Here is a 27,487-nt window from a genome sequence, read left to right on the forward strand (position 1 = left end):
GTGTGTACCTTGTAGAGGATGACCAGCAGGGCTTTGAGCCACATCTGTCTGATGTGTGGCTGCAGGGCCCAGAGAGAGCAACGCGGCGGCTGCTGGAAGTAGTGTCTGAGCTGGGGGCAGGTGCAGTACTTCAACACCTGGACCACCAGGGGGAGCAGCTGCTTCCCCAGCCCAATGTTGTAGTCCATCACCTGCAGGAGATATCACACCACACCAGGTTCTTCTTGATGCTTGACAGATTGTCATAATTCACAACATTCAGCAGCAGCAACACAATACTTAAAACTTTACAGTGGGAAACAAACTGAAAAACTCCCATCGTTCATTTACTTCCAACTGAAGCAGGATTTCTCTCGGGATTAAACTCTAGATTTACTCAAGGACTGTCTTTAAAACAAATGTTAGAACTAGTACAGCATTAACTCGGAGTCATTGATAGGGTTAATGATATCCTCTGACCTGTGCGATGCCAGCAATGAAAGCATTGAAGCAGGTGGAGGTCCTCATCTTTTGCGGTGCAATCATGAAGCAACCCTCCTGCTGGTCATAGCCCAGCAGCACATACAGGTGGCGCTTCACCGAGTTGAAGGCCTTTGCACTGCCGATGTCTGCCTCGGCACTGCTCTTGTCTTTGGCCATGAACTTCATGAGTACCATGATGAGCTGGTGCACCGTCTGGTGATCTATCCCAGCATCCTCTGGGAGCAGGTCCCTGATGACCGAGTCATCCTCCATTGAGGGGCTGTGGCCTTGGAGAGGGGCCGAAGCATCAGGGTTAAAAGGCGGGAGGAAGCGTGCTGCCGACAGGGGAGCGGATGGAGAGGAGAGGGGCGGTGAAGCAGGGGAACAAAGCTCGGGGGAGGGTACGACAGTCATCTAACTTGGTCTACATTTGGCAGGGTGATTACATATATGGACGTCACTTTAACATAGTCATGGAATATGTAAAATGCAAACAGAAAATGTGACAAGCTATCAAGATAGCAAGAGTAACAGTTTTCTCCAATTCCAACATTATTTGTTTTTGAGACTAAAAACGAACGGACTACCCACTGGGCACAGATGTCAGTTCAACGTCTCCTCCACATTGGTTCAACGTAATTTCATTGAAATGACGTGGGAACAACATTGATTCAACCAGTGTATGCCCAGAGGGTATCTATGAATTTTGGATGAAAAGCAATGAATGTCAGTGAAGAGCAAACATTGCTTTTCCATCAAGTTTCCTGATGCCCAACAACTTTGTCAGTAGCCATAAGTTAGTCATATGATGTGATTATGCTGAAGGGAATGTTGATCTGTTTCTATATTTAGATTTGGGTTGTTATTTACCTGGCAGGACTTTCTCTATCATATCTCCCAGAGTCGGGGCAGAGTGCTCTTGCCTCGTAAGCCTTAAAGCTAAAAACCACACATGAAGAATGCAATTTAGGAGAATGTTCTTGGGAGGTAGCACAGGACACAAGTCTGAGCTTCCAGATAACCCTATACATCCCAATGTCTCACACCATTCACATAAAGTGATCCTAATTTGGATGCTGAGACTTGTCCAAGTTATTCTATTAATAATTTAACCTCCACTTGCTTACTTAATCTCAACAACCACACAGTCTAAAGCCAACAGTAGACCCCCTCTCCCAGAAACTCAGACCGCATCCTGTGCAGGGTCAATGAGGAAATCACAGAGAAGACAAACCTCTTACCTCCAGCAAGATAACAAATCACTGAGAAAATATGCAATTGAGTGAAACAAACAGGAATAAAGATTTTGTAGGTATACTAACAGAACAGAGAGGTGAATTGATGAAGAGAGAAACAGTAGAAGCATGGGACAGACAAAAGCTGAGACCTACGGACTAGTAGCCTAACCAACCGATGAACACTCACGTAGTCGGTTACACAGAGTCTCTGGGAGGGAGAAGGCTCGCTTGGTTGTGGACGGGCCCTTGATGCTGTCACGGAGGGAACGCACACTCTTCTGGCGGTTCCTGGCAAAGCGCGCCCGTCTGATTTTCCACATCGCTGCATCACTAAGGTTGGCCACGTTGGTACGCACAGCTGTGATGGCTGACAAGGAGAGGCAAGGAAGGAAAGATAAATAACATACATCAATGTGCCTATGTCTTATAACACTTAACACACCTCCACCACACGAACATGAACTGTAATGTTCTGATTTCACAGGTTTATGTTTCCCCACATGGTTGGTTTGTTCTATTGAACATAAGTCATAGTGAAAATTCTATTCTGCAGACTATGTAACTGATAAAATCCCCCAGCTGGGCGTACTGGTGGGAAAAGGGAACTCCTTGTTGCAGTCCAGGTGGAGCTGGGCCTCCAGGGAGAGCGTCTCGAAGCGGTTGACAAAGAACTCCCAGCTGAGGGCAGGGACTTCCTGCTTCAGGTGGTGCAGCATCAGCAGCTTGCTGAGGATGATGGGCCGGTCCCTCACCACCGTGTCGAACTGGAAGTCCAGGCACAGACACAAGCCCTGCAGACACACAAACACAGACACACAAACACACAGACACAGACACACAAACACACAGACACAGACACACAAACACACAGACACAGACACACAAACACACAGACATACAGAAACAGACACACAAACACACAGACACAGACACACAAACACACAGACACAGACACACAAACACACAGACATACAGAAACAGACACACAAACACACAGACACACAGAAACAGACACACAAACACACACATACACAAGTGTTAGCACTGCACTTACATGTTTTTGTGTTATTCATCAATAAAAAATTGTTTGCTGACTTGCTGCGAAGCAATTTGTCCTCCAGGACAAGAAAGACTCCATACACCTTATCAATTGTCACATGCACATGAAAAGTGGTTGTATGGCAGTTTAATAGTATTTATCTTGGCCTAGATAGATATCTGTTAATCACCTGTAGTGCTGGGCTCTTGATGGTGTCCAGCAGCAGCCTGGCGCGTGTGGCCACGGCCGGGTTGACATCCTCCACAGAGGCCAGGAAGCTGCAGAAGGCGTGGGCCAGGGAGTACTTCAGCAGGTGGTTCTTCGTCAAAGAACCAATGTCTAGGAACCGACAGAGCACAGCCACCTTCTCCACTGGGAGTTACCATGACAACACAGACAGGGCACAAGACAACATCTCAGTGCCATGTCACATTTAGTTTGATAGGACACTGCAAAGGATAATGTTAAAAGCAGCATCACTCTAACACTGATGGGTAATGTACAGTGTCACTAGATGGCAGTGTGGCAGTAGAGGGAGTGGAGATAGTATTATTGTAGCCAGATTGCCTGTGGGCCATAGTGATGCTTTGGCACCCAACTGGTGTCTTTTTGGGTTAATTTACACAGACAGGTAAATTACCATCTGTTTCAGAATAGCTAATATGAGGCCATAATTAGATAATTAAAATTCATGATCATCATCCTACGGTTCACGTGTGTACACAACCTGTAGTCATGACACATAATTTCCCTTAGCAATTGTTCATGTTATTTTGCAATAAACATCTACTTTCTATGCTGTTTAAAGTCAGAGTCTGTTAAATGAAAATTCATGTGAATTTAACCGACTGATATTATTATATTCATACTGATTTAGTGGGGTTTGGTTAAATGCGGAAGACACATTGGAAGATACGCTTCAATTTCAGTTGAATGCATTCAGTTGTACAACTGACTAGATATCCCCCTTCCTTTCCCTTTATTGGTGTTAAGTCAAGTCAAGTTTATTTTATATAGCCCTTCGTACATCAGCTAATATCTCGAAGTGCTGTATAGAAACCCAGCCTAAAACCCCAAACAGCAAGCAATGCAGGTGTAGAAGCACGGTGGCTAGGAAAAACTCCCTAGAAAGGCCAAAACCTAGGAAGAAACCTAGAGAGGAACCAGGCTATGAGGGGTGGCCAGTCCTCTTCTGGCTGTGCCGGGTGGAGATTATATAACAGAACATGGCCAAGATGTTCAAAATGTTTATAAGTGACAGGCATGGTCAAATAATAATCAGGAATAAATGTCAGTTGGCTTTTCATAGCCGATCATTAAGAGTTGAAAACAGCAGGTCTGGGACAATGTTCTGTGACAATGACACAATAAAACAGCAAAAAATGAAATCAAAGATAGATATTTGTATCTAACCTAACTTATATTTTAGTAATGATCAGTGTCTACAGTATATCCATGCTGCCAGAGACACTGTCCTCTGACTCTGTCTCAAGGTAACACATTGCTCCTCTCTGCCAATCACAGGGAGAGAAGGGTCTGATTAATAATCCCACAATTCCTCTGTGCTGCATGCTAGAGACGCATACTGTAGTAACCATGGTGATGCAGGGAGAAGATGTCTGTAGACAGTGGTTTGTTGGGGGGGATTATAGGACAGAGGTGGAGATCCTCCCCTCATGATTCATTCATATCATCACATACAGTACCCCCCCCCCCCACACACACACACACACACACACATACGTGAGGTGAAGGCTCATATATAATTCACCTGCTTCGAAGCGTATCTTCCAGTCCTTGCTGTTAAAGTTGCTGTCCACCAGGTTCCAAAAGATGTCTGCTCCGTGGGAGAGGGAGAGGGCATGCAGAAGCTGGGGCACGGCCAGGGAGGCCAGCTGGCAGAACTCGGACTTCAGCATGGTCCACAGGCTGGAACACACGTATCACATTAGACACACACACACACACACACATACCTGGCTGCTCTTCACGTATTTGATGATCTAGTACAACTGACATCAAGATCGTGATCAACGATTTCAGTTTCTGCATGTAGCTACATCTCATGGCTCAGGGCATGTTTAAAGAAAGTACTAGTAGAGATTTCTGTAAACAAACAACAAGCTACGTGTGAAACTGTAGGAGGGGCAGCATTGGGTGATGGTGACTTTGCTGACCTGGGAATGAGCATCTTCTCCTGGATGTGGGCCAGGAAATGGGGGTGGTCCTTACGGGCCAGGTACAGACACTCTCCGTGGAGACACAGGATCTTCAGACAGTTCAGCATGTTGAACAGGATATCAGGCTCCTCAAACTTAGACATTTCCTACAAAGGGAACAAAAGATACATTTCCTTTGCTCACTCAGTCTTTTCTAATGAGGATACAGGATTATTGTCTTTGATTAGGCATCTATTATATTCTATAGACAATTTATATCTGTACATGACAAGATGCCTTAACACTGGATAAAGGTGGACTGGCATGTACCTGCAGAATAGTGTATATTAGCTTGAGAGACACAGGGAGCTGCTGGTAGGAAAACTTCTTATCAGCATTATTCTTCATTGCTGTAAGAGAGAAATCTTTGCTGTAAAAGAGAGAATTCCCCAGCAGAGGAGAAACTATGCAGTGTTTCCTTTTCATGTTGCACGCAGCCTCTGAACTGTTACAGAGAAGTGTTCATCTCATATTCTTTTCTTCATGTCATAAAATACATTTGGAATTAGATTTTGGTAATGCTGAGGTGTTTACACCTACACAACTGAGAATTGTTCTGCTTGTGTTTCATCAGATCTGTATCAGTACACTGAGATATTCTGTACTCAATCCAAAACCCTTCCAACCCAAGCCTTATTTCGCCATGGATACATACGTGGGTTGTCAGGAGAGTAACTTTGAATTGTAGGGTTGTCAGTGTGTGTGCTGGCAGGGTTGTCCGCTTCCTCTGCCCCTTGCTTTGTCCGTTGTTCAGGCCCAAACACTTGAGGCAACAGCAATGTGTCCTCCAAGATGTCTGTTGACTCCTATAGTCAAGACACAATAATGTCTACTGACAACCAAATACAGTAAGAATTACAAACCATTGAAAAACAATTGGACCGATTCAGGACATCCTTCATGTTGTTTTTACAGGAGTCTGCTTGTGTGTCTCACCACCAGACGTATCTCCTCCCTGGGGGTGAGTCTCTCCAGGAGCTCACAGCCTAGCTGGTAGCACAAAATGCTGGACTGGCACAGGCTGCACTCCAGGGCCTTCTCGTCCTTCTGACAGGTGTGGGAGCCCCCCCATGGGGCCTGGAAGACGTTGTTGATGATGCCCACAATGTCCTTCCCCAGGCTGCTTTCCAGACCGAGCATCACACCGTCATCCTGGAGCTCCATCTGGACAAGGACATTGTAGCTGGGTTTATTGTGTCAGTTGCCCTGTCTAGTTGTGTCCATTTTTTTTCTATTTGCTTTTTACTTTTTAGATTATGCACTTTGAGATTATTCTGTATAATGGAAAGTGCTTTACAAATGGATGAAATTATTAGTAGTAGTAAGGAACCACTACAACATTGTTGAACAGGAGAACCCACAGAAATAGAAAGTGGGACAGATCTCAGCTTGGTGGCTCTGAGGTATTCAATGAGGTATTGTAAAATGTAACATTACTCTATGATTGAACCCATGTCTGCAGTGTATGGGCTTGCCACCTGTTTGAGGATGAGGTCGAACATGAGAATGAAACAGCCCAGGTTCATGTCATCGTCGTCACAGTCCAGGTCCAGGGCACAGTGTCCCGTAGCATGGCCCAGGTTCTTAAAGGGGCTGCAGTGCAGGGGGCTCCGGAATGGGCTCCGGAACGGACTGGGGAATGGGCTCACAGTGTTGTGCGGCCCAAGATGGCCTGGATCTGAAACCACGCTTTCCTAGGGACATGACACACACACACACACACACACACAAAAACAGGTATCATCGTTCCATAATTGTACTGTCATGAGATCTACCCTCCAAGTTATCAAGGTGTATTCAGGTGTAGAAATATACTGTGGATAAATGAGCCAAAGGCTTTAACTTTCACAGATAAATCTGAATGATGGCAGAGCTCAATTAAGCCCCTTAAATAGAACTATATTTAGACTTCAGCAGTTACCAGGGCAACGCACATGCCTGTGGATGGTTGACAATAGAGGGTATCCAGCTAGCATATTTGGTTCCTTGGAAGTTGTAGGAACCTCCTTTTTTGGTTTCCCATTGGTTCTGGGAACGAAGGCAAGTTCCCTGACTGGTAAAACTGAACGTTTTTTTAACGTTCTGGGAACAGAAGTGAAAATGTTGCCTGTTCTGGGAAGTACATTTTTAGATTGCAGGGAGGTTCTGAGAATGTTTTACTACGGTTCCCTGAAAGTTTTCCTGGGAGGTTTGATAGGTTATTTTAAGGTAATTAAATAACATTCTGAGAACATGTTTCAATCATACTTTTAATAACACTGCTAGCTCAGCTTGGGTTAACTGTTTTGAACTCCAATCACAAATAGGACACATGGACATTGATTTGCTTAGGCATTAATCACGCATACACATTTCTTTTTTATTGTTGCATGGCGTCAGGGAGATTGAAACCTATGATCTTTTGTTCTCTATCCATGGAATGTAGACATGTTTTTACTTATACAAAGCTGTTAATTTCAGTCTATTCAAACAGACCCCATTTCAAAGGAAACAAGGACACATTAAGATCAGGTGTGGTCAATAATTGGGTGCGTCCTACACACCTGAACACACTTAACAAGACAGAGGATAGAGAGAGTTTTGTTGATGCTGAGAATGGAATGTATGTTTTTAAATAACATTATTAAAATGTTCTTTGAACGTTACTAAGGTTTTCTTGTGTTTTAAAAAAAAAGTTTTCTTAATGTTCTGAGAACATGACTTTAAATAGGACCATGAGAAAACCTGTAGGAAATGTTATGCTGAAGTAGTGAAATTCCCACAAAAGAACATTGTTTCTTAATGTTCTCTGAACTATTGGAGAACATTCCCAATGCCAAACCAGTTGGAGAACGTTCCAAGAACATTACCAAAATATGCTTGAACTTTTAGGAAACATTCTGTTAAAGTAATGAAATACCGAGCAAATAATGTTTTTATGTCAAGTTCCTTAAATGTGCTGCCAAGCAACCAAGCAACTATCCTGCACCATTCCCAGAAAGTTGTGGGGAGGTTGTATGCAAAATAACCATAGGACAACCACACTCTCACCAAGCTTTAAGAAACATATGGTTCTCAGAACATTATGTGCTAGCTGGGCAAATAGATCACAAGCATTTTCAGATTGTGGATGTAAACTGTATAGTTCCTCAGCTCATTTGTTCTGCTCTTACGGTTTCATTGAGAGAGGACATTTGAGTGATAATAGCTTATTTCTGTGTAATTTAGGTAGTTTTGCATGGGAGTTGATGACTAGTACGATATCTCACCCTCCGAGCCTCAGTATTTTCACCAGTTAGATCTGAGACTCGAGTCTTTCTCTGATTGGCCAGTTCCTTCACTGAGTTCACCCCGTCAAAGAACATCCCGATCAACAGCTGCAGAGGCACCACAATGTCCAGCTCTGACAACACCTGTGTCCAACCAGACACGCACACACATACACCAACAGGTACACAAACACACAAGATATCATGCAAAGATGCACACCAAACTCACACACAAGACACATTAATGACAACAGGTTTAGGTTAACAGGTTTACACACACACACACACACATATAAAACACACAAACAGACAACAGAGACATTAAGAGAGGCAAAAGAGAAGACATATATAAGCAGATAGAAATGTGGATGTAGTACTCTACACATATTCCTGTAGTATGTGTGACCTATATACAGTTGAAGTTGGAAGTTTACATACACCTTAGCCAAATACATTTCAACTCAGTTTTTCACAATTCCTGACATTTAATCCTAGTAAAAATTCCCTGTTTTAGGTCAGTTAGGATCGCCACTTTATTTTGAGAATGTGAAATGTCAGAATAATAGTAGAGAGAATGATTTATTTCTGCTTTTATTTCTTTCATCACATTCCCAGTGGGTCAGAACTTTACATACACTCAATTAGTATTTGTTAGCATTGCCTTTAAATTGTTTAACTTGGGTCAAACGTTTCGGGTAGCCTTCCACAAGCTTCCCACAATAAGTTGGGTGAATTTTGGCCCATTCCTCCTGACAGAGCTGGTGTAACTGAGTCAGGTTTGTAGGCCTCCTTGCTCGCACATGCTTTTTCAGTTCTGGCCACAAATTTTCTATAGGATTGAGGTCAGGGCTTTGTGATGGCCACTCCAATACCTTGACTTTGTTGTCCTTAAGCCATTTTGCCACAACTTTGGAAGTATGCTTGGGGTCATTGTCCATTTGGAAGCTTTAACTTCCTGACTGATGTCTTGAGATGTTGCTTCAATATATCCACATAATTTTCCTGCCTCATGATGCCATCTATTTTGTGAAGTGCACCAGTCCCTCCTGCAGCAAAGCACCACCACAACATAATGCTTCACGGTTGGGATGGTGTTCTTTGGCTTGCAGGCCTCCCCCTTTGTCCTCCAAACATAACAATGGTCATTATGCCAAACAGTTCTATTTTTGTTTCATCAGACCAGAGGACATTTCTCCAAAAAGTACGATCTTTGTCCCCATGTGCAGTTGCAAACCGTAGTCTGGCTTTTTTATGGCGGTTTTGGAGCAGTGTCTTCTTCCCTGCTGAGTGGCCTTTCAGGTTATGTCGATATAAAACTCGTTTTACTGTGGATATAGATACTTTTGCACCTGTTTCCTCCAGCATCTTCACAAGGTCCTTTGCTGTTGATCTGGGATTGATTTGCACTTTTTGCACCAAAGTAGGTTCATCTCCAGGAGACAGAACACGTCTCCTTCCTGAGCGGTATGACGGCTGCGTGGTCCCATGGTGTTTAAACTTGCGTACTATTGTTTGTACAGATGAACGTGGTACCTTCAGGCGTTTGGAAATTGCTCGCAAGGATGAACCAGACTTGTGGAGGTCCACACATTTTCTTCTGAGGTCTTGGCTGATTTCTTTTGATTTTCCCATGATGTCAAGCAAAGAGGCACTGAGTTTGAAGGTAGGTCTTGAAATACATCCACAAGTATACCTTCAATTGACTCAAATAATGTCAATTAGCCCATCAGAAGCTTCTAAAGCCATGACATAATTTTCTAGAATTTTCCAAGCTGTTTAAAGGCACAGTCAATTTAGTGTATGTAATCTTTGACCCACTGGAATTGTGATACAGTGAATTATAAGTAAAACAATCCGTCTGTAAATAATTGTTGGAAAAATGTATTGTGTCATGCACAAAGTAGATGTCCTAACCGACTTGCCAAAACAATAGTTGGTTAACAAGAAATTTGTGGAGTGGTTGAAAAACTGGTTTTAATGACTCCAGCCTAAGTGTATGTAAACTTCCGACTTCAACTGTATATATTCAGATTGAATTACATTGGTGTCTGTTATCACAGTCGTGAAATAAACCCTTCCATGTATATAGGACAGAAGGCTGTGAGTGCATATGGAATCAAAAGCAAAATCCCTCCTCTCTCACTCTCAGAACTCCAGTCTCATGCTAGCCTTGTGACCCAGTTCCATATTCAGTACAGCCCCTGCACAGGCACTCACACATCATGACAACCTGTTCATTTCATTTCATTCCAACCACACAATATGAAATGGATCCTCATAAAAAGCCACAGGCCTTATACTCACATGCAGCCAGAGCAGAGCCTGCTCCTGCACAGAGGCTGGGTAGCCTGAGAACCTGCAGCTAATGAACCCAAACATCTCCTCCATGGAGAAGGGCAGAGGACACAGCTCAATGTCAAACATCTTGCTGCAGGGGGAACAGAGGGGTGAGGAGGGAGGGGCCATGCTTTTAGAGTTGAGCATTTGGTATATCCCCTCTCAGGTGTATCACTAGCCGGTGGGACAATGGAAACCATTTTCACTGTGTTACACATAGTCACATATCATTTCACATAACATTCTATTATTCTCCCAAGACAGAAAATGATTTGTGCGTGATCAGGAAACATAGGACACCATTGAAGTAGAGGAGGTGGTACAGTGAACTAGGTGACTTGGAAGAGGTCCAGTATACAGTACCTGAGCACTTCTCTGAACTCCTTGAGCTGCTGGTCAGGCACCTCAGTGCGGATGGCCTCCAGCCACTCTGGCATGAAGCACTCCCACAGCGGCTGGCTGATCACATTGTAGGGGATCAGGCACAGGATCCGGTTCAGCCCCTCCTTCAGCTGGGTCACCGTGCTGCAAGACTTATCCCAGTAACCCCCCACCTGGGGATATGGGTACATAGACACATACACAAGGTCAGGTATAACCAAGGGGGATATTCACCAAGAAACACAACCATCACACACTGTCCCTCCAGTGTGCATGGTCCCCAGAGAAACATTCCTAACCTCATACTACCCTACACCCAACATTACACCCTACAACCCCTCACTAACACTTCCTGAGCTGCCTTTACCCTCCAACACCCCTTCTCCTTCCCCGCTCCTCCTCACCCTGGCAAACTCCACCGGCTTGGGCAGCAGGCACATCACCATGACGTCGAAGCGCACGTCACACACGGTCTTCAGCCACTTGGTGACAAACTGGGGCTTGAGCTTCTCCACCAGGGAGCCCACCTCGTCGTCCATCATGTAGGCTGTGGAGTGGAACCACTGGAACACCATGCTCACCAGCCGCGCCAGGCTCTCAGTGGGCGTGTTCTCACTGGGGGTGCACAGGCTCACCTTCAGGGGTGTGGGCAAGGATGGGGTGTAACATGGTCAGTCAGGGGCTTCCAAGATCGGAGACGGATATGGTTAAAGCATTATAATGTTGCACTATGAAGAGAGTACAGCACAGGCTGGTAATAAGAGCCCAGACAGGTGTGTCAACATCCTAATCTCTCGACTGTGACAGTGAGTAATAGACCAGCGAGCCACGCACCAGGAACCAGATGCCAAACTGACTGAGGAGCCTCTGGTCGTGCTGGTCGTCCTCCTTGTTGTCAAAGTCGATGTTGTCCAGGGAGTGGTGGGAGGCAGACAGGCCCATCTGACGACGCCTGTTCAGCTCAAACTCACGCAGCTCCGCGTGGATCTCTGCCTCCTTCAGTAGACTGATGTTGATAGATGGATGGAGAGAGAGGGGGAAAAAAGAGAGAGACAGACAGAAAGACAGAGGGAGATAGACAGATAGTGATAGAAAGATAACTGTGGTTGAATACAGTGCTACCGTGAAGCATGCGGTTGGTTGCCTGTGTTGTCTGTGATGCTGTGACGCAGCGGTCTAAGGCACTGCATCTCAGTGCAAGAGGCGTCACTACAGACCCTGGTTCGATTCCAGGCTGTATCACAACCAGCTGTGATTGGGAGTCTCATAGGGCGGCGCACAATTGGCCCAGCGTCGTCTGGGTTAGGGTAGGCCGTCATTTTAAATAAGAGTTTGTTCTTAACTGACTTGCCTAGTTAAATAAAGGTTAAATAAAAATAAAAAAAATAAAAAATGCACCAAATACAAATAAAAATACCTGATAACAGCCTCCACAGTACACACCAGCTCCTCTGCCCCACACTCGCGGGTGTTGATGGGAGGTGGGGAGGTCTGGTACAGATGGGTCTCCGCCGCAGTCCCCACCTCGCTGCTGTGGTGGTTGACATGGCAACGCTTGCAGTAGCGGACGGGTCGGTTGCCATGGCGCCCGCAGCAACCAGCTGAGAAGCAGGTGACAACTGCCCTCCTGACATGAGAGCTACAGTTCTACAAGACAGAGGGGACAATGACATAAAACAACTCCTCGTATCATTTAGAAACTGAGAAAATATAAGAATCCTAATAAACTGTTTTCACTGTGAAAAAAAGCTATCCTTAAAAGGTCCTATGCCTATGCCATCAATAAATAAATTTATGTGTAAACGTCCTAAATTAAAAGAACGAGTGGTGTTCTTTTTGTGTGTGTATGCTAATGAATAGGCTGCCATGGGACAGATAGCATCATTCTTAGATAGAGACAGTACATATGGTGTCTTATTTTCAAAAACATAACAAGGGTGGCAACACGGGGACTGGTTTAATCTGATCAGCCACTGAAACCTCCAGCCTTTCAAATGAACAGATCTTGTCCCTCTGTTCTCTTCCCGTCTTCTCCCCTCTCTCTCTGTTCTCTTCCCGTCTTCTCCCCTCTCTCTCTGTTCTCTTCACGTCTTCTCCCCTCTCTCTCTATTCTCTTCCCGTCTTCTCCCCTCTCTCTCTTCTCTTCCCGTCTTCTCCCCTCTCTCTGTTCTCTTCCCGTCTTCTCCCCTCTCTCTCTGTTCTCTTCCCGTCTTCTCCCCTCTCTCTCTGTTCTCTTCCCGTCTTCTCCCCTCTCTCTGTTCTCTTCCCATCTTCTCCCCTCTCTCTGTTCTCTTCCCGTCTTCTCCCCTCTCTGTTCTCTTCCCGTCTTCTCCCCTCTCTCTCTGTTCTCTTCCCGTCTTCTCCCCTCTCTCTCTGTTCTCTTCCCGTCTTCTCCCCCCTCTCTCTGTTCTCTTCCCCTCTTCTCCCCCCTCTCTCTGTTCTCTTCCCCTCTTCTACCCTCTCTCTCTGTTCTCTTCCTGTCTTCTCCTCTCTCTCTCTGTTCTCTTCCCATCTTCTCCCCCCTCTCTCTGTTCTCTTCCCGTCTTCTCCCCCCTCTCTCTGTTCTCTTCCTCTTCTCCCCTCTCTCTGTTCTCTTCCGTCTTCTCCCTCTCTCTGTTCTCTCCCTCTCTCCCCTCTCTCTGTTCTCTTCCCTCTTCTCCCCCTCTCTCTGTCTCTTCCCTCTTCTCCCCTCTCTCTGTTCTCTTCCTGTCTTCTCCTCTCTCTCTCTGTTCTCTTCCCATCTTCTCCCCCCTCTCTCTGTTCTCTTCCCGTCTTCTCCCCTCTCTCTCTGTTCTCTTCCAATATTCTCCCCTCTCTCTGTTCTCTTCCGGTCTTCTCCCCTCTCTCTCTGTTCTCTTCCCGTCTTCTCCCCTCTCTCTGTTCTCTTCCTCTCTTCTCCCCTCTCTCTCTGTTCTCTTCCCCTCTTCTACCCCCTCTCTCTGTTCTCTTCCCGTCTTCTCCCCTCTCTCTCTGTTCTCTTCCGGTCTTCTCCCCTCTCTCTGTTCTCTTCCGGTCTTCTCCCCTCTCTCTCTGTTCTCTTCCCGTCTTCTCCCCTCTCTCTGTTCTCTTCCTCTCTTCTCCCCTCTCTCTCTGCTCTCTTCCCATCTTCTCCCCTCTCTCTCTGTTCTCTTCCCATCTTCTCCCCTCTCTCTGTTCTCTTCCCGTCTTCTCCCCTCTCTCTCTGTTCTCTTCCCGTCTTCTCCCCTCTCTCTCTGTTCTCCTCCCGTCTTCTCCCCTCTCTCTCTGTTCTCTTCCCGTCTTCTCCCCTCTCTCTCTGTTCTCTTCCCGTCTTCTCCCCTCTTTCTCTGTTCTCTTACCGTCTTCTCCCCTCTCTCTCTGTTCTCTTCCTGTCTTCTCCCCTCTCGCTCTGTTCTCTTCCCGTATTCTCCCCTCTCTCTCTGTTCTCTTCCTGTCTTCTCCCCTCTCTCTCTGTTATCTTCCCGTCTTCTCCCCTCTCTCTCTCTCTGTTCTCTTCCTGTCTTCTCCCCTCTCTCTCTGTTCTCTTCCTGTCTTCTCCCCTCTCTCTCTCTGTTCTCTTCCTGTCTTCTCCCCTCTCTCTCTGTAATCTTTACAAAAACATACAACTGACAATGGTGAAAACCTGGTCAATGGATACAGTACAGCAAATTGACTACAAGAAGCCCAAACAGATACTAAAACATCATCATTTCAAACCTTGCTTACATTTGTATACGATCACATATATCTCGCTATTATGCATGGGAATCCTTTGGAACAGATTTCCAAAATTCTAATCACTTGGAGCTGATCTACTGGTGTTTTTACAATCTTCTATGTCAAACAAAAATAAATAAAAAACAATTTTGCTCAGATAATTTGGGGGACCAAATAAAATCACCTGCGGGTTGGGGAACACCGCACTACAGTATATCTTATACTGTAACTGCAGAGCATTGTGAAAGCAATCCCTATTCTAGCTGTAACTCTGACAAGCAATCACATCTCAGATAGAACAATAATGTGTGTGCTGATAATGAGAGAGCTGGCGTGGATCCAGGTAAGAGCTTTCTGCAGTGGGACAAAGCCTATTGAAAAGGCTGTGTGAGGATTAAAACTACTGCTGGATGAACTAGATGTAGGACAGCTGTTTCCCATGACAACCCTGGGCTGCTCAGCTTAGTCTTTTCTTTTTATTATACTTTTTTAACTCTGCATCTTTGTGAAGGGCTCATAAGCAAGCATTTCACGGTTAAGTCTACACCCGTAACATTTGATTTGATTTGATACACTACCTGACAGATTTGTGTGTCAGTCTCCGTGGGAACCAAGGGGGAACTTTTATGCCTTTGGACTGTATTCCGGAACAAACATCATGCCCTGCCAGTTCCATTAAGACTGGACCATCCATTAGACAAGTAATGAACGGAGTGTTCGAGTGAATGGACTCTCCAAATGAAAGTGCACGGTCCTTAAACACTTCAGAGATAAATGTAATGGTCTGCTGTATGAAATGTCGAAGTGCAAGTTGTAGCTTCTTTGGGCCTCGTTAGCCTGTAGCAGGCTAGCATAGTGTTTCTTTCTCCACCACTTAAAATGACCCAAGTGGTTATCTCTCTCCTGTCCTCAAATCAATTACACAGCCGTTTTACTGCTCATGGTTAAATGAACACTGGGTGGATGATGGCATGAAGGCATGATATTTATACACAACCAGCAATGACATAGCAAGGGAGGCACTGCCACATTCCATGATTATGTACGCAAAGCCATCCAACAGAGAAGTAACAAATACTAGCAAACAATTCTATTCACCAGTCTACTTCACTTGTTGCTCTAATATGAAGAAGAAAGGGGTACTCTTGTTTAGCCATGAGTTTTACCACTATGAATACTGCATGAGCTGATGAGAGCACAAACACAAACACATATCAATGCACCAACGTTCATGTCTTACCTTCTTTTGACAAATAGCAGATATCTCAGCTGTAAAAATGAGGCCACAGAAGTATTCAATATAACATACAGACAGACAATGGGTTCACTCAGCCTAAATAACTCCCCTCTGATTGACTCTATTTTGGGGGTATTTTGAGGTACATGTGTGCGTGTATTTACTTGTATATGTGTGTGAGAGAGGGAGAGAGAGAGAGATGGCAACCTGAATGCTAATACTTGTTTGCTAACACTCACCTTGGGGCAAGAGCACATCAACAAGCCATTCTGAATGGTCTCTGTAAAGGTCACACGAATATGTAAATCAAATTATAGTTAGCTGAGAATACCTCAGTTGAAAATACACTTCCAGCAATGGAATTATGCAACCATGGTGATGCTTCTCCCTTGGGATAAAGACCAGAATAATGAAGCAGACAGCAGGTGATGTTTGGAATGGCATCTATGTGGAGAGAAAGAGGTTACAACAACATACCCTGCTATCCGTTGGCTGCACTCCTCACAGATGTATAGAGGGGGGGGCTTGTCTCCCAGTGCAACGGAGAGGGTGGGGTCGATGCACATCTATAGGGCGACAACAGACAGTTACAGAATCCAGATGGAATATACAGTAGTAGCAGTGATATCTAGCTGTAGGGGTCATAAGAAGTGTATACCACACCGTATTTCTCTACTGCTTGTGCCCTGACACGTGATAACACCTCAAACTCAAATACATGTGTGTGTGTGTGTGTGTGTGTGTGTGTGTGTGTGTGTGTGTGTGTGTGTGTGTGTGTGTGTCCCCTTTACCTGTCTCTGCAGCTGGCTGCATGCATATGGTTCTATTCAGTTATCTATGATCTGTGCATGGCCCTGTATTAAGCTACAGTGCTTATGGCCTAGATGCTCAGATGGTGTTCTGTAATTTACTGCTCTCGCTTACAGGCGCCCTATCCTCAAGAGCGGCATGGGGTCATCGCTTCCAATTACCCCCCCCCCCCCCCCCACACCCTCTGTAATCCTGGGTAATTGAAATCCGGTCCCTGTCCCTGCCCCTGTTCCTGTCTCTGCTCTACTTGTCCGTTTTTAGCACAGTTGAGCAGAGACAGGCTGAGCATAGCAAACAGGCCACTGATATCATTACCCCACGGTACTACCACAGTGACTCAAGCAATCTCTGGCTCATTTAACGTTGCGCTTACAGCAGCAAACACCAAGACGCTTTAACACACCACACATACTGTGTGTATTCCCTTTATGTTTGTGTACACAATGGATGTTCTCATTGAGTATATCGGTCTTGTATGTGTTTTATTTTGGCTACAGTGCACAGTAGTTACTCAGACGTTACCTTGACAGCAGGTTTATTGATGGCATTGTGACACTCAATGTGTTGGCAATGGATGGGGTTCCAGGCTGTGGCAAGGGGAAATAGAATAGAGGGAAAGAAGGAAAGTGGAAGGAAAGGGGAAAAGGTAGTGTGGGAGGAGGGTTAGACTGCTGCCACCTGAGATCTACAGATGTGGGATCTTATTTTGAGACAGTTTGCTACAGCAGGAAAATAATTCTGCTGCAACAGGAAATGTGAATTATTATGTGGATTATAATTAATGGACATTTTTTTAGAGAATGATACATTTTTCGTAAGGGAAAATCAAGTCTGAAATTTCAAAGTGGAAATTACAAACTTCAGAAGCCTTTTCAAACATCAAATACACTATACAATTTAAATGTCCTTTATGTCCTGTATTGCTGGAATGTTCTTCTGCAACAGGGTGATCAAATAAAAATCCTACACCTGTATTGCATACAAGCACAGCCTGACAGGCAGACCATAAGCAACCTCACCTGTGTATTGCAGTCCACTGTATTCACTGATGGCTCCTGGGGGCTTTAGATTTGGCCAGTAATGAAAGAGCATCTGCACGGCTGGAGGCTTGACTTGGGATGGTCCGTAGGATATGACATACAGCAGGTCCTGCCACAGCACAACACAGGCCATAGTGATGAGCTAATGTGTAAGACCGTCACAAAGTTTTTCACTGACACTTTCCATATCTACAGATGTAGGATCTTAATTTGAGCAAGTTTGCTACAGCAGGTAAATAATCCTGCAGCAACAGAAAATGCAAATGATTATGTGGATTATAATTAATGGACATCACCCTGTTGCAGTTCTCCTTCTACAGGGTGATCAAATTAAGATCCTACATCTGTATGAGAGAGTTGTTTGGGCATCTAATCTATGTGAATTATGACACATTCAATTTGTGAACATATACCTTCCACACTTCCTGCTTGTGCTTCATAAGACACTCCAACAACTGACAGTGGTATACTGGAAACAAATAGACAAAGATTTATGTCACATAGGTGGCAGGTACCACACAGTATGAATCAAAAGACAGGCTGTGCTACATGACAGGAAAAACTGTGACGTACTGTACTGGTTGGGAATAACCTAAGTTACATGTTTACCTGGGTTGGAAGTGTACTGCATAGCAATCATTAGCATGGAGGAGGCAGAGAGATTGACATATGCTGGGACGCCCCCTTCTCTTCTAGTGGAACCCACTAAAAAAGGACAGAAAAGAGAAGAAACAACCTAAACCTCATGAAGTAGTGTTTACGGTAGGACACTAACCAAACAGTTCCTTTGATATGGTGATGCACATTGACATTTCTGCTAAAAAGATATGACTACTCATATTAAATTATACTTATCCCACTTAATGACTTGTCTTGAATTCAACAAAGTGTTTTTTTTTCACATGCATATGCATGTAGATGGATGTTTGATACAGAGTGGCTGTACTCACATATAGCCATGGGGAGGAAAGAGGTGCTCAGGTACTCAATGATGTCTTTGTGAAGGAATGGGGGGAATGTAGCTAAAGTGGAGATCATAGTGTAGGGTAAAGTGCTGAGAATATCGTCACTGAGAAAGGGCAGGAGGCAAGTTGTTGTGTAAAATATGGACTGTCCAAGATCTGATGGGAGAAGGGAGAGCCAAAACGCACAAACACAGAGAGAGACAGAAATTCAATGAAATGTACATATTTTGCAAAGTAAATGAAAAATATAGCATTAAAACTTAAAGGAAACGCATACATATATAGAATTTGTATAAATCAGATCTGTTCAGATATTTGTGTATTTGAGTATTTTCTTTTTTTTTTTAAATCTGTGTTTGAGTATTTTCAAATACACATCCCAAAACAAGTACTTTTATTTGAGTATTTGAATGGTTATTTGTAAAAGTCAAATAGACGACCAACTTGTATTTGAAAGTATTTTCATACTTTATTTCAAATACTATTTTCCAAACTGCTGGGTTAAATGCATGGGAGTATATTTGAGTGTATTTTCCAAATATGTTCCAATATTCAAGTACTTCAAATAAATATGTATCTGAATACTTGTCTTGAAATATATTGAAAAGTAATTAAAATACCTGAAATAGTATTTGAACCCAGGTTTGGTATAAAAACAATAACATCCTGAGAGAGCATTGTGAAACTGATGCTTACCCTCAGCAAAGGGTAGGGCTTTCCAGTCAAGAAGGTTGGCTTTCATGCTTTTATATTTTTTTAACTAAGCAATTATTCATGAAACACTTCTGTTGCAAACATTCTATATACTCAGCTATACAGTTGAAGTCGGAAGTTTACATACACCTTAGCCAAATACATTTCAACTTAGTTTTTCCACAGCTACACCAGCTCTGTCAGGAGGAATGGGCCAAAATTCACCCAACATATTATGGGAAGCTTGTGGAAGGCTACCCAAAATATTTGACCCAAGTTAAACAATTTAAAGGCAATGCTACCAAATACTAATTGAGTGTATGTAAACTTCTGACCCACTGGGAATGTGATGAAAGAAATAAAAGCAGAAATAAATAATTCTCTCTACTATTATTCTGACATTTCACATTCTTAAAATAAAGTGGTGATCCTAACTATCCTAAGACCGGGAATTTTTACTAGGATTAAATGTCAGGAATTGTGGAAAAACTGAGTTGAAATACTAAGGTGTATGTAAACTTCCGACTTCAACTGTATTCACAGACTTGCTATTGACAGATTACTATTCCCTGGTGCAGTTAATAGATACACAACATATGCTAGCCATAGCAATTTAACCTTTAAATGGCTTTTTTGCAAATACATTTCCATTTTCAATGCATTTTTCCAATTTCACATTCTCATTTAAAAAGAGAAAGCAAACAGTTAATACATGTATACAGTACTACAGTATGTTTCTAAACTCCAGGTTATTCTATGTTATCAACAAAGTGAGCTGTCAGGATCCAGCGTGTTCCCCATCACCCCATGCATCCCTTTAGATCCTCTGTGGGACTCCTCTCTTGGTGGAAATGAGGCCAGAAAAGGCAGCTTCATGTGGTCAAGAAAGACAGTCGGGGGGGGTGGGGGGGGGTGGACATGTACAGAGAACACCCTGGCTTCACTCACCATGCTGACCGTGCTGCAGCAGGGGCACCAGGTCAAGCAGGGTCACGAGGGTCGCATAGAGCCCCTGATAGTCCAGAGAGGGGTACTCTGAGAGCTGAGCGTCCCGACTCTGCTGCCCCTGCCCCCCGCGGTCTGACGGGGCATCACGCAGAACGCTGTAAAGGAGGGAGCGAGTAACTGTAGGGTTGATGGAACTGACTTGTGGTCTTAGAGATGGGGTGAGTGGGAATGGCACAGGAAAAAGACACATGGTCATGGGCACGGCCAAATTGGATGCTTCCTGGTTCTCCTTCCTGCCTGTGCGGGACAGAATGCTGCTCCGGGGGTGAGGGGGGAGGAGGGGAGGGGGGAACAAGGGAAAAAAGAGACAACAAAGAAACAAAGAAACAGCACATTACATTGAAATGGCACTACAGAGACAGGGTAAATAGAAAAAAACTAACCCAGATAGACCCCACATAGGATGCAGTGTCTGTAATATTTCACTGAAGGCATGGGGAATTGTTCCCTGCTTTATCTGTTCAGTGTCATATAGAATTACTTACATTTTCTATTTCACTTTTTGTACATCTTTGTCTTCTAAAAACAAAACATATGAACAGAAACGTTTGCAAAAACTGCAATGATCACTGCATCTCATGCGCATCTGGTGACAAGGAGCAAGAATGTAAAAAATGGCATGTTTTCAGTGGCAACCCCATACTTCTCCAAAGGGGAAACTACAAATGGTTTTCCCTCTATGGCTGCTATATTCCAATCAGATCTATTCAGCAACAGCCATACAGTGAGGCCAATGGGCCATGATGTTTCTCCGGGATATATATCCTGTTTTGTGGGGCTGTCGTGAAGGATGGGAGCTACACCAAATCGTTTAGGAAAAATACAGAGGTGGCACTTTTGAAACATGCTTCAGCTAGTAATAAATATGTGTGTGAGGTTAGATAAGAATTCCTGGGTCACAACACATGTTTATTGCACCAGAGAAATGTCTGTACACATACATTATGATACTGTATCAGTATCATCAGGAGAAATAATGAGATCCAACAGGCATATGGATTCAAGTCTCTTAAATAATTGTAAGAACTAATCTACGGTAGGGGAGAAACTATAATGACAAAGGAATAGGTTGTTTCAAACGGGATGACCGGTAGCATTATGTTTGTGAGCTAATGTGGGATGGACGTTTGTGTTTTCTGTCCCCTGGCAAGGTGGAAATCTCACCATTTAGAGAGACGGAGAACTAGTTGGTTGGTTAGTGTGTGAGGATTCTAGCGGTGGGGAGGGGGAAGGGGGGTGGAGAGCCCTTCTCTTTCACCAAACATAATGTAAAAGAACTAAGCTTTTCTATCAGTAAATTTATTTGGAGGTACTTAGCATGAGAGCACAGATTACAAATGCTGATGTATTGTTTTTTTGAAAGGTCATTCATAGAGGTAGAGGTACAGCATTTCTAGAGAGGCAGTGAGTAAGGGGATTATAGTGTAGAAATACAGAATAGCCTACTATTATAACATTTTACAATATCAACATCATTTAACACTTTCTTTTCTCTGACAATTCCCCTGAAAGTTATACTCCGCAAGAATTTGGTTATGTTGGACAATTTTAAATACCAGTAATCAAAGTGTGAAAAACGTCCACGTTTTTTTCAGGGAGTTGGAATGTATAGTCAGTTTAACAAAGGGGGGGGTCAGCTTTATATCTTGTAAAGATATCTTGTTATGACTTAATATCACTGACCCCTTTGCACATATCAAACTGCAGAATTCAATTGAGCAAACACACACACACACACACACACACACACACACACACACACACACACACACACACACACACACACACACACACACACACACACACACACACACACACACACACACACACACACACACACACACACACACACACACACGCACAGACACGCACACAGACAAACCCACATCCAGTGCACAGACTCACGTTATAAACACACAGTTAGACACACATCTCAGATCAGATAAAACATCCTACACTTCCAATCAAAGCAACACTATCTTCCAAATGTTTTCTCTAACTGTGGCAATGTGTAGTTGCTCTCAAGCATGAGTGAGCCACTGATTATAAGTAGCATTACTGTAACGAAGCATTAGCTAGGGGATACAATACCGTAATAGCCCCTGTTTTTGTGTCTCAAATAGCTAGATGTGAGATTTTTGATTTCGTTTGAGTGTGACTTGTTCATGCCAGATTCAACATTCCATTATACTATGATACGTTACATTATCTGTTTTCAGTGTCAGACTGAATCTTGATTCCTCACAGTCACTCTAATGAGCGATGGAATTTGGCATGGGGTCAGGGCGACTGTGAATCCATGGCTCATTGATGCAGAGAGCTAGAGAGCTTGGCTGGTATGTGTTACTTTCTAGATGACTGGCTGGGAGGAAAATCTGGCAACTATAACATACTTGACTAATTTATGACATGTTACATAGCACCCCCTTTGGGTAAACCTCCTTAAATTGAGCCCATGGGTAGCCCCATCCCTTTAAACCAATACCGTCAATGTCTTACACTGATATCTTTCTATGCTGCAGAATTCATGAAATATTAATTTGGCCGCTCCATCCTCTGTCTGTGCAGGGTTCTTTCTTTTCAGGAACCTGACATATGCTCGTTACAGTTTTCAAGCCTCAGTGCACCCCAGGCCAATGAAACACAGGTGTCTGTCTGAATGTCTGAGACTCTACTGAGCAGTGCAGAGTGGTTTCAATGTAGGAGGCATGGCTTGATGTGTGAGTTGGGAGGGAAGAGATTTAGCTCAAGGAAAACACGAGACGAATGTTACAGTATCATACCAGCAGGATTCCCTTCACACCCCAACGATACTGTGCCTCACAGACACAATTGTCACTCGAGTTAACATGCTGCCACAACACAGGCTCGTACAATCACAGCCCCCATCACGCTCCATCTGTGCCAAGGACAAATAGGATGCCAGGCTTGTAACAACACACTCACAAGGACTGCTAGCTCTCTCAGCAAAGTCAGAAAGATCCAGGACACTTTACCAATGTTTGACTTGAAAATAATCTGAATTTGGCCACAGTAAAATGTATTTACAATACACTATTACTGTATGTCCACTGTGTGATGAAATTAAAGGGATCGTCATAATCCCATAATTTTCATGAAAGTGGAACATGAAAGTTCTGTCTCCCTCATGCACATCCCTTTAGATAACTGTGTCTAATGATGAGGATTTCTATAGCCAATGATCAAAGCACAGCTCATTCTCACAGAGAGCTCTGCTCAAACTCAAAGCCCTAAATGTCACATACTGCTTATGGCCATAATGGCTGCCCTGGCTTCTTGACCTGTTCTGAGGGGACGTGTTGTTCCTTCCCGTCCTCTGTCACAGCACATTGGGGACTTGTCAGACCTCCCCTAGCCCCTCTGGGAGTGAGACTCCAGGACATCCCATGGACATGTACATATAGAAAGCTAACACTGAACGTACAGAGGGGTTGAAATTGCCTATTTCTTTTTGTTCGTTTTTTCTCAAATATAATACAAACCATACCTGGTATAATCAGCAAGATAACATCATTATTAACATTTATAACCTCCTACTTGCAGACAACATCAGCACAATTCAAATCTACCAAAATTGCCATTATTGGCTTGTCTCAATTTGAGCATACTATTCCAAACAGCCATGGCATGATAAGAGGGGGAACATGTTGTTGACTCTAACATGCTGACCACACCGCTCGCATTGCGTGCGCGAGCTTTACAAAAATAAATGTACACATACATGTTATTCAATCATTGCACCCACACTGCTCGCGCGCCTCAGCGAGCGTCTGCATGGCCAGGCGGTAAAATAGAAATAGGTTCTATTTGTGACGCTCAATGCACTGCAAGTCCAGCCTCTCCCATCTCCTCATTGGTGTTTATGGGCATATACCCACGTGGGTGATTGAAAGATGAACTGACGTACACACTCCAGTCGGTTGTAGTAATGCACCATAAAGTTGGTTGCCAACCGCTATATAAAGTCCAAAGAAGTAAACTAGAAAACTGAGAAAAGAGGAGATAACGTGAAAGGAATTCGGTATATACTGTTTTATCTGTGGATTAATTGTCGGAGTAGAGGACCTTGTGCATTTCAGGTAAAATAACAACCCAATGTTTCTATCCCAGGACAAATTAGCTAGCAACAGCAAGCTAGCTAGCTAAATTACCATTAATGTTTAACGCTTTTCGACCTGGCCCCAAATTAATATAATTGGTTCAGAGTTTGTTTTGATATTTCAACCTGCATGTCCTGATCATCATGTCTGGTGTGGGGGTACAAAATCAACATGGCGCGATGGCGCACGCACTCGTCCAGTTTGGTCAGAATGTTACAGTGCAGGGATGAGATACTGTAGGATCATGTTCCTCATACAGCAACATGAAGCATATGGTATCACAAAGGCAGAGGATGGAGCAAGACAATACCCTCTCTGAAAATTACCTGAGGGTTTTCAACTAGGATTCTTAAATGATGATGAGCACTATAAAGTTACATTGTAGAATACCATTTCCAATATTTCCACTTCTATCTTTTAATTCCAACTGACTTCCTACCAGCAGTAATGCTGTCATGATGCTGTGCATGTATTAGAATTAGGCTTAACCCCAGTCATCTCTCCTCTGAAACTAAACATCAAATACTGTTACACTCCTTTACTTCACCTGTGGTTCCAGCGCAGGCTACTTACCTGAGCAGGGTTTGGGAAAAGTATTTCAATGTGTTTGCAATGTCTGTTCCGGAGGGCACGGGGTAAATATTGTGTTGCACGCGGTTGTGATACTCTTGCAAGTATCTTATCTTAGAGGCAACTAAACAAGATAAAGAGCAGAGTAACAAACATATGACATCTGATGAAGCTTTTATCAAATCGGGGGGGGGGGGGGGGGCAATGGGTTATGGTTGGTACAGTATAAGCCTGGTCATTGATATGCTGCCCCATAAGCATGGCAAAGGGCGAGGGTCTCTGTGGCACCTTCATTGTCTCTCTTTAAGTGGCCTTTGTGTTTGGCCAGCTAGGTCACAACCAGCCCTAGAATGGGTCGTTTTGGTGCCATTTTGTGACTCAGAGAGGAATATTGGTTAGCCTTCGCTGACCTGCAAATGACAAATCCCAAGTCAATTAGTGTGTTTAGGAAATCTACGTGGGTGTATGAGTGTGTTATTTTTTGCAAATTTCATAGCAATGAATGACTGCATTGCCAGAATAGGCTACCTTCAGACACACTTTGCAAAACAAGAAATGTGAGCAAAGGTGTAACCTCATTCACAGGCTAGCAAAATCTGGACATCTACTGTCTCTAGTTTTTGCCTGCCAAAAAACAATTTCAACTGTTGTTTTGAAGGGCAAAAATGTGTGAAACTTGTGCAAACTAATGTCCGACCAATTCAGTAATGTCTATGTACTGAAGGAAGGAGAAACAACACAAATCGTCTATAGGCTAGAGTTCAAATGGTGATTATTTCCCTTTCTTGTGATGTTTACAATACATAGCCTACATGGGACCATAGAGTAGCCTATAGAACATTACATTTTGCCCCAAACATGGCCAAGTATATTTCAAGTCGATATTGAGCAGGCTTTCTACCAAATAAATGTAGATGGGCCTATATTAACTTGTTTCTTCCAGTTATTATTATAGGCCTATTCGAAACCAAGTAACACATGCCTACTTGAGTAATGTTGAGTTCTCCAAGGTGTGTTAATTGACAACAACAACAAACCACCAATTGTTTATTACACTGTGCATTGATTCAGTTGATCAAATACAGTGTTACCGCAGTATGCTTATCCACCTGTTTCACAGGCAAATGACGAAGAAAAAAACTCGTCTCATATTATGTCAAGTAAGTAAAAGAACAAGCAAAGCAACCACATTACTGATCACCAATGCCACCATATTGTTTAGTGGAGCATTTGTCAAATCGACCTTGAAACCAATAACCTACATCTCTTTCTCCGCACCGGCCTTTCTTTCAACGTGTCAATCAAAAATGAAAGGTTAATATCTATTATGTTTTCCCCATATCGTTGTGTTGACCACCGCCAAAAAATAGCGCATCCCCTACACTAGCCCCTACCTAGAGCCATCATCTGCAGAGCGAGTACGTGTTGCAACCTGCCTTAGCAACCGCGGTTTCATCACCAAGGACAGCTCCCCTCCTTCGCTTTCTTACTAGAAAATTACACCTAAAAATGGGTGGATAATGATATGTCAGGAACATTTTAAATAATGGTACTTACATTGCTCTGCTTTCGTAGACATTGTGGAAACACTTCACGAATCCTAAAACAAACACTGTCAAATGTTTGTTTTTTCTCCCCTACGGTGTTGTTCCCCCTCAGTCTTGAAAAAGTGAATAATCCCCCCTCGCTCACAGGCTCGCTCTGGTTGTACCACTGCTTCCATAAAAAGCGTGTTAACAGAAATTGCAATCGATTGCATTGGCCTTGTAAATCATTTAAATGCATGCGGTGTCTTTCGTGGACATTTTTATAATTTGGGAATGTATATGTCATTGTGCTGATAGAAAAGCCAGACCCAAATCACACATACCTTTCAAAATGGACTGGTCCGACTCTGACAAATTGTCATTCAAGAAAGTGATATTTAACACCCGACTCAACACGAAGCTGCTAATGCTCTTTTGCATCAGCTGAGATTCAAAGAGTGAGTTTCAAAGGTGGTGGTATACTTACTCCTCTTAAACTATAGGCTATATATCACTATTTTACATCATTTATAATCCAGATGGTTGTCAGAGATTTTTTAACTGTAATTTATAAAGAGCATTTTTAAACAATGAATTTTGACAGTATGCACAAAGACCATGTTTAGGAAGGATACTATCAAACTACTGTAGGCAATTTGAGAACCGCAGTAAGTAGTGGTGAAGGGAAATTGCTTCCTATAGTTTTTTGCTTTTCTAACAGTCTTTCCATTGTCACTGGGGAGTTATGGCAACTGACTATTTACAGTATGAGTCAAAAGTTTGGACACACCGACTCATTCAAGGGTTTTTCTTTATTTTTACTATTTTCTACATTGTAGAATAATAGTGAAGACATCAAAGTTTGATTTGATTTGATCAAACTATGAAATTACACATGAAATCATGTAGTAACCAAAA

At 43.4% G+C, this 27,487-nt stretch overlaps 1 protein-coding gene across 7 annotated transcripts in view; it reads right to left on the reverse strand.

Moving 5' to 3' along the window:
• The window catches only part of LOC139530882 (protein unc-79 homolog), a 47,359-nt gene extending 20,625 nt beyond the window's left edge, over positions 1-26,734 (reverse strand). For 2 of the 7 annotated variants that reach the window (XM_071327653.1, XM_071327650.1), the window contains exons 1-29: positions 26,601-26,734; positions 25,047-25,167; positions 20,293-20,606; positions 18,637-18,807; positions 18,296-18,391; positions 18,100-18,155; positions 17,666-17,795; positions 17,169-17,233; positions 16,314-16,402; positions 16,076-16,116; positions 15,840-15,868; positions 12,342-12,571; positions 11,759-11,930; positions 11,329-11,559; positions 10,907-11,097; positions 10,511-10,634; positions 8,207-8,350; positions 6,437-6,652; positions 5,895-6,122; positions 5,614-5,764; positions 5,229-5,308; positions 4,917-5,065; positions 4,511-4,668; positions 2,930-3,111; positions 2,290-2,491; positions 1,888-2,067; positions 1,333-1,401; positions 460-797; positions 9-191 (exon numbers count right to left, since the gene is read on the reverse strand). In XM_071327653.1, the coding sequence (XP_071183754.1) occupies positions 9-191; positions 460-797; positions 1,333-1,401; positions 1,888-2,067; positions 2,290-2,491; positions 2,930-3,111; positions 4,511-4,668; positions 4,917-5,065; positions 5,229-5,308; positions 5,614-5,764; positions 5,895-6,122; positions 6,437-6,652; positions 8,207-8,350; positions 10,511-10,634; positions 10,907-11,097; positions 11,329-11,559; positions 11,759-11,930; positions 12,342-12,571; positions 15,840-15,868; positions 16,076-16,116; positions 16,314-16,402; positions 17,169-17,233; positions 17,666-17,795; positions 18,100-18,155; positions 18,296-18,391; positions 18,637-18,807; positions 20,293-20,606; positions 25,047-25,167; positions 26,601-26,622 (4,362 nt within the window). In that variant the 5' untranslated portion in view covers positions 26,623-26,734. The remainder of the gene's footprint in view (positions 1-8; positions 192-459; positions 798-1,332; positions 1,402-1,887; positions 2,068-2,289; positions 2,492-2,929; positions 3,112-4,510; positions 4,669-4,916; positions 5,066-5,228; positions 5,309-5,613; positions 5,765-5,894; positions 6,123-6,436; positions 6,653-8,206; positions 8,351-10,510; positions 10,635-10,906; positions 11,098-11,328; positions 11,560-11,758; positions 11,931-12,341; positions 12,572-15,839; positions 15,869-16,075; positions 16,117-16,313; positions 16,403-17,168; positions 17,234-17,665; positions 17,796-18,099; positions 18,156-18,295; positions 18,392-18,636; positions 18,808-20,292; positions 20,607-25,046; positions 25,168-26,600) is intronic. The other 5 variants (XM_071327655.1, XM_071327651.1, XM_071327654.1 and 2 more) reach the window with 5 other exon arrangements.
• Between the last annotated feature and the right edge of the window lie 753 nt (positions 26,735-27,487).

The sequence above is a fragment of the Salvelinus alpinus genome, chromosome 9 (genome assembly GCF_045679555.1).
Source record: "Salvelinus alpinus chromosome 9, SLU_Salpinus.1, whole genome shotgun sequence".
NCBI classification, from domain to species: domain Eukaryota; kingdom Metazoa; phylum Chordata; class Actinopteri; order Salmoniformes; family Salmonidae; genus Salvelinus; species Salvelinus alpinus.